At 44.5% G+C, this 15,932-nt stretch overlaps 1 protein-coding gene across 13 annotated transcripts in view; it reads left to right on the top strand.

The window, feature by feature from the left end:
* ZBTB20 (zinc finger and BTB domain containing 20) overlaps positions 1-15,932 on the top strand; it is a 305,100-nt gene that overhangs the window by 231,993 nt on the left and 57,175 nt on the right. For 7 of the 13 annotated variants that reach the window (XM_082741169.1, XM_082741164.1, XM_082741170.1 and 4 more), the window contains 2 exons: positions 7,654-7,817; positions 8,188-8,375. In XM_082741169.1, the coding sequence (XP_082597295.1) occupies positions 7,807-7,817; positions 8,188-8,375 (199 nt within the window). In that variant the 5' untranslated portion in view covers positions 7,654-7,806. The remainder of the gene's footprint in view (positions 1-7,653; positions 7,818-8,187; positions 8,376-15,932) is intronic. The other 6 variants (XM_082741176.1, XM_082741175.1, XM_082741165.1 and 3 more) reach the window with 1 other exon arrangement.

The raw sequence follows: 15,932 nt of genomic DNA, 5'->3' as shown, positions 1-15,932 counted from the left end.
ACACAATTGTAAATGCAGATGCAATTCTAGATGGCCTCATGTCTTGACCACAGCGAGGTCACGAGGCTCAGTGCTGAGGTGCCAGCAGTGGTTCTCAGCTGCCAGCCAGCAGCTCCGCCCTGAGCCGCAACATGCCCTCCTCGCCAGATGGCCGCGTGGGCCAGATCCGGGCCCACCTCACGGGGCCCGGCGCTGTTCTGCTTCATTGTCTGCACCCTCACTGGATGTGGTGGCAGCTCCCACACCCTCTCGGCCCCTTGTCACCTTCTGTGCCACTCTATTGAATCTCACCACAACTTGTCATTTCATGCCACCCTACCCAGGTCCAGGGGCCAAGCTTTCCTCCTTGGCATCTACCTGTTGTCTGAGTTGCATCTCTGAGCCAATGCTGTTGCCTCCTTGCTACTTTAGGGGGGCCAAGCTTCCTTGGGGACTCTGGGCCGCATCTCTCACCCATTGCTTCCAGCTCCGCCCTGCCCTCTGGATGCAGGGCTCTGTGCATGTGGTTGAGTTCCGTCTGTGCCGGGCATTTATGTCAAAGAAGTACAGCCCTTACAAGGCAAGGTGCACAAATAGGTTGGAATAGGAGGCATGATGTCTACATGACAGTACTTACAAAAGATGGATATCACATATTCATTAACCATTGCTAAAAGTAACAAATGAAGAGATGCTTTTTTTTCTTTTAGGCAAAAGCCAGAAAGTTAAATTATTTAGAGGCTATGCATGCAAAATAACTTCATTATACATTTTAAGACAAAACCTCATTCTAGTTGTATTTTCAAGTTTTCCTATATACGGTAGGAGGCGGGTCATGGGGTGGTTTTTATAGACCTCTCTGTTATTGGAAAATGCTAACCCTGAGAGAGAACCATCCCTGTTAGGCTTTTGGGTAGGATTTTCTGTGTCTTTAGCTATTTGGGCATAAATCATACCCAAAGGGACAAAGCCAGAGTTTTTGTTTTGTTTTGCATTGCTGTTCCCCTTTAATGCTTTTAGTCACCTGGATAGTAATCAGTGGCAGTGGGGAGATGGGGACCACCAGAGTAATCTGTGGTACTACTGCGTTCAAGGGACTGGGGACTAAAGACACGATGGAAGATCAAAAATAGTTTCTCCATACCCAGGTGAGGAACTTGCTTGTGTAGACACCATCATTCATCCTCAAGTTGAAGTACATGGAGTGCCTTAGACATTCCCATGTCTGGATGGTTTTCTGGGTTTCTCTGCATTATGTGAAACCAGGCTGGGGGCAAGTAGCACAGCTGAGCTAGGATGCAGCCAGGGTTCCCAGGGTCTGTAGCCTCTGGAAGAGAGAAGGGTCTTTATTGCCCCTACCTTCCTGCAGAGAACTCAAATCCAGACCCAGGAATCAGGACCTACAGTTTCCTGAAAATCATGGAGAGGCCCAGCAGTGAGCATCTGTGTCAGCCCTAGGAAGCTTTTAACCTATGCCCAACCCCAGGGCCTGCTTTCAGGCTCCACAGGTCCTACCAAGGACAGACAGGGCTCTGAAGGTTGCAGGCTCTGCTTTTCAGAAACTCAGCCCTCTCCTATATAAAGAAGAAACAACCGTAAAGTTTCCACACTTGCTAAGTACAAAACCAGTATGGTGAATAAACTACAAAAATGTGGACGAATTACACAAATGTTTCCTTCCTGTGCATTAGCAGTGCCCTGGACCAGGTCTCAAGGCTTAGGGATGGGAGGGGAGGGGACAAGTGTTAGATTTTAAAACCTACCGGCTCCCCCATCACTTACACCATGATGCTCAGCAGCCCTACCTACTTAATCTGGAGAGTTGTGGTACTTAAATGAGAATAATATGCATATAATGTCTGGCATAGCAGACGTGAATATATTTACTTGAACAACTGAAATTCACTGGGCATATTCCTCTGTGTCAGACACTGTTCTGGGGACTAGGGATGTGGCCGCTAACAAAACACACAAAAATCCCTGCTCTCACAGAGCCCACGTTCGGCTTTCTTCCCCCATAAATGGCAAATAGACAGAATAGGCACATAGATGCCAAGAGAACCGACTTCACTTCGTTTTGCCGTGTCTTGCTTTCCAGAAAGTAAAATTGAGAGGAGAGGGTGAAGGAAATGGAGAAAGGAAAAAAGAGGTCACTGATTCATCTCCCCTCTACACAAACACAAAACCCTGAAGCCCTTCTCTGCCCTGATATGTGGCCCAGGAGGCCAACCTCTCTGGTCTGCACTCCTAGGCTTCTCTCCCACTCTGGCTCCCTTTGAATGTGGCCTAGAAGAACATCAGCAAAGGATGTGCGAGTAGGAGGAGAGTGAAGGCCGGCTGTTGATTTGTCCAGCCCCCTTTCTAACTGTAGTTCTGACTGAACTCCGAGAACACCACTCCTTCCTTGCCCCTTGGAGGTAACAGTTGGAAGCTGACTTTCACAGCTTTCCACCACTGCTTGCCCCGGTGCTTCAGTCTCCTTTGGGCACCCAGCCACCTCCTCTGTACCTCACTATACAGTCCTTACATTAAACTCTCTCCAGCTAAAACCTTGGAGCGTGCCAGCTGTTTCTTGCCAGGATCCTGACGGATACAGCAAGGGAGAAAAACACCGAAACACATTATAAATTGGCCTTGCTGAGAAGGTTAAAAAATATGAGAGAATAAAATGTTTTAATTACAAAAATATCTTAAATTGATCTGAGAACATTAGACCAAATAGTAAAAGGATAAATTGTGAGGAGAAGGTGATAAGCGAGAGTGCCAAAGGTTGGCTTTGACACACAGACCATAGTCCCAGTCAAGTGTATATTGCTTGACCCTCAAGTTCGAGAGAGGTTCTTGGGGTAGCAACAGCAATGACAAACACGTGAATAGAAAGACCGTGTCAGGAGGGTGATACGGTAAGATCAGAGTGTCGAAGAAGATATTGCTTATCCTTATACTCTTTCTGCCTGTGCTACAATGACAGTCCATTTCCCCCTGCTGAAGTCTAGACATTTAAAAAGATCACTAAGGTCGGGGAAGTGGCTCCTTAGAGCTGACAAAAACTGTGGAACTGATGCTCTCTCAGAGTTACCATCATTGAGCACTGACCCTGCGCCATGGCTCTGCCAGTCGGTTGACATGAATTATCTCATTTATATACCTACCAACCCAATAATACCTACGAGCCCAAGGAGGTAGGTATTATTACCCCATTATTTCCACTAAGGCCCAGAGAAGCACAGTCATCTGCCTAGGGCACACAGCTACTTGATGGTAGAGTTGGGTTCTATTGGGGGTTGGAGGGTTGTTACACCTCTGCTCTCTGCCCTCCCCACCGAAACACACTCCTGAGCCTTTTCAATATTTTGTTGGGAAAGAGAATAAAGAACGGGTTACCATTCAAAAAAAAAAAAATTGGAGGGGAGGGCATCGTGGATCTAGATTGTCATGATTCAATGACTGAGTAATTATTTATCAAAAGGAGGTTCTGACTAATTCTTTCCTATCCAACAGGCTGATAAGTGGAAGGCATGTTAATGTGCAGGAGAGGCGGGGGTGGGGGGCAGTGAAGAGAGAAAATTGGGAGAGGGAGATAGAAGAGAGCACTCTCCTCCCAACAGCCCCAGGAGCCTGATAAGAGCTCACACAGATAAAATATTTATTTTCCATATGTTGCAGAAAGCACTGCCATCACTGTATGTGTGCAATATGTGCAAAGAAGTGTGAAATATATACATCAAATGCCACCGATCTGGTTAATTTCCACGCATTTAACATGCCTAATACCTACCATCTCATCAATATGTTTCAATGCATATTTCTTTCCACATGCAATATGTCTAGGAAGGAAGGAGCCAACATCATCCACAACCTCACTCACTGCTATGTTTCAGCCCAAAACTTGTTGCCAGGACCAGCACAATGCGAGTTAAAAACCAGCCACCAGTCACCTTAAAATGCCTTTCCAGTTCTTGAAGCAGCCCTTTTTCTCTCATTAAGAGAGATGTTTGCAGTGGGGAGATGAGAATGTTTTTGTTCTCTTCGGACAATTGCGAGATATTCAGGGAGAATGTCAAAACTGACCGTTGAAAGGCAGGTGCCTGGAGCCACACTTTTTTTTTTTTTTTTTTTTTTGAATGCAGGGCTCCATCAGTGTGGCGGGAGGAAGTGCACAATGATTGGTCTGTTTCTCTGTGGAAGTGTTCAGGGTACACCCAGTTTTGCTTTGCATATATTTACGAAACATCTGCCCTTTTCTTGTTCTAAAATCCTTCCCCCTCACCAGCCCCCTTTCCCCTTTCTCCCGGTTTCTTTCTTTGTTGTTGTTGGCTTGTCTAACTTTTTCATTGGAGCTTTCATTTTCCGGTTGAGGGGCGACTTCATCTGAGTGTATAATTTTAACATTGAGGGAGGGAGGGAGAGAGGGAGGTGAGAGAGACAGAGAGAGGGAGAGAGAGAATGAGAACTGAAAAGAAAAAAAAGAGGCTGAGCGGCCAGAGCTTGGCAAACCAACCTTTGGCATGGTGACCGGGAGGAAGGTTCTGGTCTGGTCGGGAGTTTGCCTTTCTGCCTTGCCGCCCGGAGTAGCCTGTGTGCTGCTGCCCTCTAAAGGCTCCAGGGAATAATGCGTCGCCACAGAGGCTTGGACAGACTTGCCCTCAGATGTGCCCTGTTTATGTAATTCTTTTTGCACAACCAAAGAAGGTATTTTCAATTAATTACTACAGGCCTTGCTTTTTCCTCCTTAATAAACTATGAACTGCAAAAACGGGGTCAGCATAACAGCACCTGTGCACGTCTAGACGGACTGGGGCTGTGTTTGTGTGTTTCTCCACACCAGAAAAAGGAGTCCTACAGAACTATCGGAGAGGGTGAGATGGGAAATGATTGCTTCTAAGGACAGTCAGTGGCTCTGTGTCATCTGTGTAGTTGGGAAAAGCCCAGTGGTATCAGGATAAGCAAATGAGGGGGTGAGCCGGAAGGTTGATTTTCAATATGTTCATTTTGTGGGGGTGGCTTCCAGTGCTTCTGTATTGTCATAGGTGATCCTTGGGACAACCAGGAGGAGGGTGTGGTGTAAGATGCCGGGTAGGAAGCAGGAGCAAATCTAGGGAAGGAAGCAAGGGCATTTATATAAAGAATAGTACCATTCTTGCAGCGTTAAAAGAGTAATGCTGGTTGTTTGGTCATGTACTCCTGTCTGAAAGAGAGCTTTTTCAATTTCCTGAAACAGAAATCCCAGACTAGCTGAGGCCTTGTCTATAAGCATCAGAAATAAATGTTAAAAAAAAAAAAAGAGAGAGAGAGAGAGAAATGTTTTTCTGTTAAGTGATATCTATCATTAGTACTTCATCCTGATATTTAACAGACTCATGAGGACCAGTCCAGTTTTGGTGAGCAAAATGGTCCTACTCTTGGGGCGCCTGGATAGCTCAGATGGTTAAGCGTCTGCCTTCAGCTCAGGTCCTGGGATCCAGTCCCGCATTGGGCTCTCACTCTCCCTCTGTGCTCTAACTCTCTCTCTCTCTCTCTCTCTCTCTCTCTCTCGCTCTCGCTCTCAAATAAAAACAAAGCAAAAGAATAGAAAAACGTAATTGGGATTTAGATGATGGCTATTCTCTAAATACACCTTTATTTCAATCCCACTTCACTCCATCAACAAACGAATGTTGAATGACAGCTTTGTTGAAGCCACTCTGCTTAACCGTCCTCTCTAGAGAACAAATTTTGGGAGGAAAGCAACCAGGCTTGCCATGTTTCCTAACCTATGCCGGCACATTAGAGGTGCGTGAAGTTTTAAGATAAATATGTGAATAGATGAACGGTGGGAGGGAAGGAGGAAGGAAAGAAAGGATGAACACAGGGAATTAAAAAATGACCAAGACATTTTCTCTCAGAGAATTTACAGTCTCATGAGAGGTATCACCACATAAATAACTATTATTGAAACAAAATTTAACAGGTAAAATAGGGAGAAGTAAATTTTTTTGTGGGGGGAATTTCAGAGAAGGGTGGGACAGAGTTCAACTTCAGAGAGAGAGAGAGACCATCTATCTGGTAGAGGTCAGTCAAGACGGTTACAAGATGGAGACAACCTTTAATAAGCAAGAAGGGTAAATATGATTTCCATAGAGTTGTAAAAGGGACATTCAAAGCAAGGGAACTAACTTGAACAAAGATGGAGAGCCAAGGATGTAGATACCTCAAGACGTTCTGAGAATTTTCACAAACTTTGAGAGTCCTGTGTGATCAACACTTAGTTGGAGCACATATAGAACTCATTTGGGGTACTGGGCTAACCTGGTTTTCTCAAAGGGGTCAAGGAGGATAGAGAGCTAGTAAATAAACAGCAGTCTAAATAAAACTGTTAGGGTGATAGTGGTGAAAATGGAAAGGAAAAAACGGATGTGAAAAAATATGAAGGAAACAGAATTGTCAGGGCTTGATGAATCGGTTTTAAGACAGGGAAAGCTGTTGCTCACCTGTGGTTTCCACCCTGATGACAAAGCTGGTGATAGAGGACAGTGATGGAAATAGGGAGGGGCCTGAGGGGGGGCACTGATTTCCAAGGATAAAAAGCAGTTGAGCTTTGGAAACTTGAGTCTGGTATATAATCCAGGGCCTTGTAGACAGGTCCCTGACCCTGTCCCTGTAGACACTCAACACTTGGGGGTGGGTTCCATAGTCACCCAACCATCAAACAGTTAGTAAAGCATTGCAATTTGTTGCTTCTCTTATATTGGCCTACTCCATACTGAAAAATGTGTCTGAAAGCTTTCCCTTCTCTCTTCATCTTTACCATGCCATCTCTGCCTCCTGCCCTCTGAAAAAGCAGATTTGATTTCACAACCTGTTGGGCCAGAAACACAGCATGCTAATCACAGCACCATATTCTGCGAGGGCAGATTTAACTACCCCGTACCACAAATTCCAATACAAAATTGCCAGGCTTATAGAAACAAGAAAAACATGGAAACAAAGCTACTTAAAACAAATTCTGTTGCACGCATAGTCTTCCACCAAAAAATAAAATAAAATAATTCTTCTGGTCACCATCCACATAATGATAGAAGGAGGCACAGAGTTAAGGAAATTGGAGGGCATGTTCAGGGTATGACTAATAACCCAGTTTGGCTAGGACCTAGGGTACATGCAGTGTAAGCTAAGTAGTTCTGTGTTTATGTCCGTTTTATCATCCCAGAGGGGGAGGACACCAGAGCCGACCCATACCTGAGCTCCTCTGTTTACTATTACGAATTTCAAGCAGCAGTGGACAATAATTACTCTCTAGTTCCTTCACCCGTCTCTTCCTGCCACCCCAAACACACAGTCACACTCCCATACTCCAGAGTCATGTCCTCAATCAACAAACAAAGAGAATCTTCAGCTTTGGATAAGTAAAGATTTGGAATAGAGGATCTCCGTGTGATACCTTAACTGCTTTACCTGCTAGAAGCTAAGCTCATCTTTTCACTTTTCATTTGCTACTTTAACAAAAACCTCCATCACTACTCTCTCATCTCTACAGTCTGCAAACTTAGATTGTGATTGGAAGATATGTGTTCATCTAAAGTAAAATGTAACAACAGCAAGCAAGTTGAATGTTTCATAATGTGTTCCATGAATAGAAGCTTCAAGCTGGAAGGAACCTTTAAGGCCTTCTAATCCAAGCCCTTTATTTTACAGATGAGGAAACTGAAGCCCAGAGAGGTGAAGTGAGGTGCCCAAGGCCACACAGCAAGTTAGAGGCACAGCTAGTACCATAGCTCAAGTCTCCTGACTCCCAGTCCAGTGCTCCTCCCATTACTCCACGGGTCCTGTCTCTAAGCTTCCTGACAAATGCTAGAACGGTAAACCTCCACTAGTATTTTTCCAGACCATGTTAAAACTCTTAAGGGGGAAAAAAGGATGCTTTCTTGGATAATGTCAGCCATACGTAGCTCAATCTGTCTAAAGTTCTGGGACAGGGTCTTTTTATGCAGCCAACAGAGTCCAAATGTGGTGCTGTTTGCTTGGCCCATATGCTTTCATGTGTTCCCAGTTAGGCCATTACTGGAGGGAAAAAAACAAGAATCAGCTTGTTTTAAAACAAGGGACATACTGGACTCCCTCCCATCCCCCCTCAGAAAAAAAAAATCAAGTTATCTTTAACAGATTCTAAAAATGCCTTTTCCCAAATATGCAGTCAGTTCCTTCAAAGGGCCCTTTGTTTATTTTCAGGAAGAAACCCAAGACAGCTGAAAACCAGAAGGCATCTGAGGAGAATGAGATTACTCAGCCGGGTGGATCCAGCGCCAAGCCGGGCCTTCCCTGCCTGAACTTTGAAGCTGTTTTGTCTCCAGACCCGGCCCTCATCCACTCCACACATTCACTGACAAACTCTCACGCTCACACCGGGTCATCTGATTGTGAGTACACCAGTAAGGTGACGGTGTCTTCGCGGCACTGGGAGCGTGCTTCTCCCCTGGGTTCTGGCTTTTTCTTGCGTTCCGAATGAGCCGTGTCCGTGTGGTCTTGTAGAGTAGCCGAAGGGAACTCGCCTCCATCTTGATTCAGCCAACGTCGCTGTTTCCAGAGCCCGAGTGTGTTTTAAAACCAGGTGTCTGGCCACTTGGCCTCGAAAGGCTGATTCATTACATGAACCACATTTTCTTTCAAAACATTCACTCAAAAAAAAAAAAAAAAAAAGTTGGGTTATTGTTTTCTAATTATTCTTTTGTCCCCGCGATCTGAATAACAGCACTTCCACCATGACTAAACTGAACCACCAAATATGGACCTCGAAAAGCCAGTAGACACAGGAAACATCCATTTTGAAATTACATAATACAAGTCAGCTTTGCATTAATTATTGGAGTCTCATTTGGCTTGGCTGAATTTCCGTCCTTCCAGTTTTTAATTTATTTTGAAGTGGTTAAAGGATAGCATAAATTTACAGAAGAAAAGAGAATGGCTTCCAAGAATTCAGAATCCACCCAGACTTCACGTAGCCAATAAGAATTCAGGTTAAAAATATTTTTTAATTAAAAAAACTGCCTACGGGCTAAATTTGGAAATGGGCAGCTTAATGAGATCGTCGCCATTGAAATCACTCCATTGCTGTTTATTTTTGCTGTCTTCCCACTAATCTGGGAGTCACTTCTTCAAATTCTATTTTAAGAAAGTTGATAAATCATGTTTTGGAGCTTTTCTCTCTTTGAAGTGTAACCCAATACTTCAAAGAGAAAGGAACATGTGTGGTGACAATGGAAAAGAATGGAATAATTTTGGGGTCCAATCTGAAAAAAATACTTCTTTTGGTCTTAAGATACCCAGCAAGTATTCTGAACTGCCCTCCACACAGGATGTCCAGTAACAGGCAAAGAGCTGGCGCGTCCTTCTTTAGGAGGAAGAATAAGACCAAGACAGTCTTGTTTTGAAAAAGGACTGCATTTATCCTGTCCACGAACACAAGCATTATTAATCAGGAAACGAGAGTCTAAATCTCCTGTTGTTATTTTTCTGACAAAACAAATGTAAAACTCTGCAAAGTGGGCAAGATGTGCCCGTGCCTGGAAGATTCCATTCCCTACTTACTTCATCATCCTAGTATCATAGGTAAAGGGACAAAACCCAGGGGTTGAGGTTGGGGTGAAAGGAGCTTGTTATTCTTGGTAGCTGGGCTGAAACCCTGCTCCAGCTGTCGCTAGAAAATGAAACGAGAAAGAACGGGATCCAACTCTCTAGAGCCTCTGTGATTTGCACTAAGTTGCTGCTTCTGTAGACAACCCTGGGGATCGGGAGCAAGGACTGTGTTCTGTGGACCCATCATAATAGTAACATCCTTGGCCCTTCTTGCCTGGCAGTCTCCAGCCTAATAGTAATTACAGGAAGAATTGGAAAATAGTGTGGCACAGCGCCCGTAGGCATGTGCGCACTGCCCCTACCTACCAGGAAGGTGGCCGGTTCCTGTGGAGAAGGGCCTGGAGCTCCTGCACGCGCACCTTCATCGCCTGGCTTTCTGCCACACCTTATGGGGAAGATTACATAGAATGGCCTTAGCCCAGAAATCCCCTGTTGCAGCAAAACGACTGTTTTGCTGAATAAAGAAGGCACCGGGCTTCCCTGATTGTACTTTACCATAAGCATCCTCCAGCCAGGTCTTGGCATTAGCCTGGAATACAAGCAAGAAACTGTAGGCACGTGATAGCTGCCATACAGCTCAGACGTGACCCAGAGGGAGCCAGGAGGTCGGAGCTTTCAGTGAGGTATCTGAAAGCTGTTGGAAGGAAAACAGAGAGGGAGGAGACACCTAATCTCCAGCCGCGTAGAAAGTCATTCCGATTTTACCATTAAGATGTGTACATTCTCTCTGTCCTAACCTCTTGTTGAAATCGATTATGCTTTTCTCCAAATCTATTTGGATCGTAGTTTGTCCTGATTTGAGCCTACACTTAGAAGAAAATTGTTTTTAGGAAAGATTCACAGAAATCTGTCCATTTGGAGATTGCTTGAGAGAAGACAGGAAAGAGGTTTATTTTAAGCTGTTAAATTTTTTGGATGCTCTTCTTGCATTCAAGAAGATTTTTTTTTTAACTTTCAAATGTCATTCTTACCATAGATTAATTTAAAAGCCTAATTTCTTTAAGGTAAAATATTCTGTTCCTATTTAGAACTAACAGATTTGGGGCATTTAAAAATAGTGCCCTTGACTTGTTAGTCTCTTTAACTTCAGAAACATTCCACCAGTGTGTGGTGTTCCAAGCTTTCACAAGTGCCTGAATTTTTATAGCACCTTTTTATTTGTTATGTGTTTAGCAAAATTATTCTTAGTCATGCTCTAATGCCCATTTCCTGTCAGTCATTACAATTCTTCCCAATTTACGGATGAGAAAACTGAGAAAATTGACACTTCTGTCAATGAATGACTTGCTCTCGGTAGTTAACTCATTCAGATACTGAGGGATGTTTATGGATTTGCTCTCCCTGTGAGCAGCCTGAATCCTGTGTTCCAAGCCCATAAATGGCATTCTTGAAAATGTGCAACCATCATATTGGTGACTGAGTTATAAAACACAGTCGATCAGCATCCCCACAAGAGTCAGCCGTGCCTATGAACCAGTGAGAGTGGGTAAGACGTAGTGTTGTCGCATCTGAAGGACGCAGGCCCATGTTTTAGACAAGTCTGACCCCTAAGATTTCAGCTGGCTGCTTAGCCTGCCCAGTGACTTCAGATTTTGCAAAAGATCCCAGTAATATCCAAACCAAGAAGGACGAGGGTTGAGAAAAGCTTCCCCTTGTGAGATGGTGAGGTTAATATCGCCACGGCGCGCGCACTGACAGTGACCTCCTAGCAACATTCCCCCATGACCTTCTCGCTTGTGGCCTCTTCACCTTTTCTAAAAACCCGGTGGTAAATGGACTCCGATGATGAGAACTCACGGCACTGGGATGAGTTGCTGAACGCAGAGGGTACAAAAGCTCTAGGTGTTTGACAGACCGGTTCCCCGCCGAGGAACAGGCTGAGGAAGAGCTGAGCCAAGCTCTCTCTGCTCAAACGCGTGAACAGGCCCAACCCAAGTCAGCAGAGCAGATGAAGCCGTCCCTAGCTTGACAACTGCCAAGCTGTGGCACGTCACCGTCGTGTACATGCGACAGACTCGACCAGAGCAACGACTCGCGTGCTCCTTCCACTTTGTTTTCCCCCAGATAAGGCCCCGCCGAAGGGAGAAGCGATTCTCTCCCCGCCCACCCCCCACCCCCGGTGGCTGTGCTCCCGACTTTTTTGGCCCTAGACCCACCTATTCTGATGTCATTGGTGGGAAGCTGATGTCCCTGGTGACTTACCTTCCGGTGTTTCGAACTGGCCTCAGCAGGCTGTCTCATCTTTTGGGTCCTTGCCAAGAGGCACTTATGCGTTAACAGTTTTTATTTATTTTTAATTTAACCTTTACACATTACCAAACTGTTGTGTGGGTGGCTTTAACTTTAGCTCCGTAGGTAGCAGGACTCTGCTGGGGCTGAGTACTGTCGGAAGAGACTGCGGGCCCTTCCTTTCGCTCTCTGGCTGTCCACCTTCATCGGTCTTTCCGCTCCCAGCCCTTCGCTTCTCCCCGCCCCTCCCCGAACCCCCATCACCAGGCCAAGTGCCCGAGATTAAAATTTTTAGTACACTTGGTTCAGTTTGAACTTCTAAGCAATTTTTTTTTTTTAAGAGAACAAAACAAAGAGGATTTTTTATGGCCAACTCCATTAATGCCACATTAAGGCTGACATTTTAATTACCCCAAAGTCAGGAAATGCAAAGTTCAGGTTCCCACAGCAACAGAAACTGTCCCCTTGAGTGCCCACACCATAGCAGATTCTTTCTTTCCTGATTACACAACACCAGGCGTGGGGACATTGTTTGGTCTCCATGTATGTGGACAGGAGCATGATTTTTACCCTTTGTCTCTCTTCTGTAACTACAGTTGAGTATATGGGTCTTTAGCTTCCCTCCCCAGACCATCTATACGTATTATCCTGGAGCGGAAGCGTGTTATGGCCCTACATGTGCACACGGACAGAATTAAAGTTGCCGTGGGAACATTAACTCTGATTTCCGGACTTCCGTGCCAGTCACATTTAAACCATAATGTTGTAATTTTTGGCATGTAATAAATGTGCATTTCATGTACACAGACAGAAAGAAGCATAAAATGTATTTTAAAGAGCAATTAATTACTAACTTTGTGATTAAAAAACATTTGGTGCATGTTCCTTCCCATTTAGCATCAGCTGCTGGTCTTAGCCAGGCCTAATAGATGACATACTGTGTCTCATCCTGTATTTCAGATGTACTTACTGTATGTTCCTGTTCTTCGAGATAATTAATTCCCTTAGTAAAGCTGTAGGGGGAAAACAAAATGGAAGGAATATGCAAGCATGTAAATAGGGTAAAGGATATTTTGAAGGAAATGATTCATTTCTGCAAATAAACCCCTTAGTCCCTGATAAAGAGCCAGAAATCTGCTAAGTGGGTGTAGACAAAGGTTTCTGGCCACCTTAGAGCATCTGGTCCAGGACTATAGGAACAACTTGAAAGCAGATTTCCCCCTGAATTCCAGGCATGCCCGGTTGCGGGGGGGTGGGAGGAGGAGGGAGGTGAGTTTACGCTGTAATAATTTTGCAGGCTTCGGGCTTAAGAAGTTATTTTACTCTGTCTCCACTTTTCGGTTTATACCCAAACTGGAAAAGAAACGGTGTAGGGAATCGGGCAAAACATGGGGTTCGCGGCAGAGCCCGATTTAGAGCGTAGTGTTGTCTCTTCCTGGGTTTGAATCTGATTGGCCCGTTTGTGTCGGAGAAGGACGTGTTTCAAAATAGACGTCTGATCAAGTTTGTGAGTAAAAGGAGTGGGTAGCGAGACGCTGAAGGTACAAGTGTCTCAACTCACAAATGCTTGGGCGCGCACTGGAAGCTGGGTAAGGCAGCGTTTTACTGAGACGATGTGTCGCCTCAACTCCCCAGTAGCGCTTTAAGGGGGGCACGCTCGCTCCGGAACGGTTTGCGCCTCCGCTCTTGCTATTAGTTCGTTCTCTCTCCTGTCACGCGCTCCTTTTTGTTCAGTTTGCTTGCGTATGGTATTTAACCTTTAAGCAAGATAGTGCAGTTTTGCAGGGCTCTGATTCGCTTTCACTTGGGCTGTCTGCATGTGTGAACGTATGTCGGTGTGAGTGAAAACTGCTCAAGCAAGTTTGAAGGTCTCCTTGGCAAACTTGACTGTGCGTTCCGAAAGTTTCCAATCAGAAAGCCGATGCAGTGTAAAACCGTCCAAAAACTTCCCGAGGCACCTGTTCACACGCGAAGATGGGATTTCTGCTGGAGGTGCTCAGAAGGCAGTGTTTATAACCGAAGATCTCTGTTTGGAATGCCAAAAAATGAAAAACATTTTGGCCCCCAGAAAACCTCCGAAAATGTTCAAAACGTATAATCAAACAAAAGCTTCATTTGGATTCAAATGCGTGTGTCTCAGCAGATGTGTCTAAACTCACTGGAATCCCACAGGAGCAGCTGAACTGGGTTTGGGTATGTCTTGATAACCGAGAGTTATTCTTAGGCTTTGAAAGGACAAAAATGGTCCATCTGTGAAGAACCGTAATAGAGACATGGCAAAAAACAGCATCCTCTGAAAGAGTTTATTTATGGAATTTAGGACAAGTTGGACAATCCTGAAAACATTTTGGGGTCACACTAATTTGCAGAAGAAACATAATCAGAATGGGCTGGGATGAGCAACCACAGAGAGCTATTATCCTATGGCTTTGCTATTAATTTTCTACTAGATTCCACATCGTTTTAACAGTAAATAGAACATCTTTGGTATAACTGAGTGTTCTCATTGTCCCCAGAGTGCCCTGCGTCCCTCTTTATTCTACTTCCTATAAAGAATGACATATTTACCTCTTCATAGCTAACAGTTTCAACTATCTTTCTGCAGTGTCGTTAGCCAGGTAGACCTCTTACCTATTAAGTGTGGATTTATTCCTTTAAAGATAGTCTTGCCCTTTATAAACAGTCACCTTTCTGCCTCTGAGTTAATTGATACATAATCTCTTTGGAATTACTTTTGTTACCTTTGATGCCCTTAAATGCCCTCTTATTTAGAGGTTTCAGTTCTTAGTCCAGCCCTCGTGCATCAGAAGGCCAGTTAATGTCTTTATTGGCCCAAATTCTCAGAGCCACTACTTAGCATATCTGGGGACACATTTATTGTTAAAAGTCTTCCTGAAGTTTCATGTCGCAGTCTACCTCTTTTTATAAAATTCTCCGTCCTTTTATCACAACTCATTCTGTCCCTACACTGCTAATTTAACTGGATGTCTTCCGTGCTCCCTTCATACAATAATTTCTAATAGTCCCGTTTCTCATTTATGCACGCATTCCTTCTTCTAGTAGTTCATCAAATGCTACTGAGCCCCTGCTTCTATGCCAAGTCCTCAGTGAGCTCTAGGGGTGAAGACACCAACAAGATACTGTCTCCCCACTTTAGGAGCTCAGTGTTCCCAGACACCTGGCTAAAACTAGAAATCTGTGAAGGGAGATGTACAAATACAGTGCTAACGTGTTCCTGAGGAGGGGCCCTGAAGCGGTGGGAAGGGGACATTAGACCTGGATCATGAAAGAGCAGGTATGTGTAAGGTAAAAGAGGGAGGGAATGGCATTCCAGGCAGACGAACAGAAGCAAAAGCCAGAGAAACCAAAAAAAAAAAAAAAAAAAAAAAAAAAGGCAGGATGTTTTCAGAAAACGGAGCAGTTCAGTTACAATACTCAGGACTTCTTAGATTTCACCTCATTTTAATATAAACCCATGGGGCACTTTATATTTGGGTAACATTGCCTGTCATTAAAATTCAGCTGGGCTGAATTGCCTATCCTTTCTAGAGACATTTCCTTCCCTATTAAAAAAAAATAAAGCAAGACACCCACTTAGTTTCTAATAAGCAAAAGTGCCCTCTTTCATTCCTTCAGTAGATGTAAGAAAGCATTGAGGAACCTAGTAATAATTTATTGATGAACAGATTTCAAAATAACTTTGCTTTTTGAGAAAAGAGTCGTTCTCGGAGCCGCGGAGTCACCTGTAAGTGTCACGCTGGAACTCTGTCACTGACTCGCGGTCTTTCCAGTTCTAGCAATCTGTCCTCTGTTGAAATTCTCCCAGGTCCCTTGGCAAATCTGGTCTCGGGACCCACTGCTTCGAGCTACTGCATGCCATACTGCTCTCCCAAGTATTGCGAGAAGGTGCCTGTAATTGTCCACATATAATTGTTAAGACTCACTGCTGGTTTTCAGGGCCCTGGTCTTCATCTCGCCATCCCATATCTGGAGAGAATACATCTTTAATTCTTATCTGCAGCAGCTAGTGACAGTCTCATATGTGCTTTCTCCACACGTGGCAAGTTTCATTATATAAAATTAGTGCTCCTCCGTATCTGTCCGGGATTCTC

Source organism: Mustela nivalis (assembly GCF_964662115.1).
Source record: "Mustela nivalis genome assembly, chromosome: 1".
Classification (NCBI taxonomy): Eukaryota; Metazoa; Chordata; class Mammalia; order Carnivora; family Mustelidae; genus Mustela; species Mustela nivalis.
The sequence above is the reverse complement of the archived record's forward strand: the minus strand, read 5'-3'. Positions and strand labels throughout refer to the sequence as shown.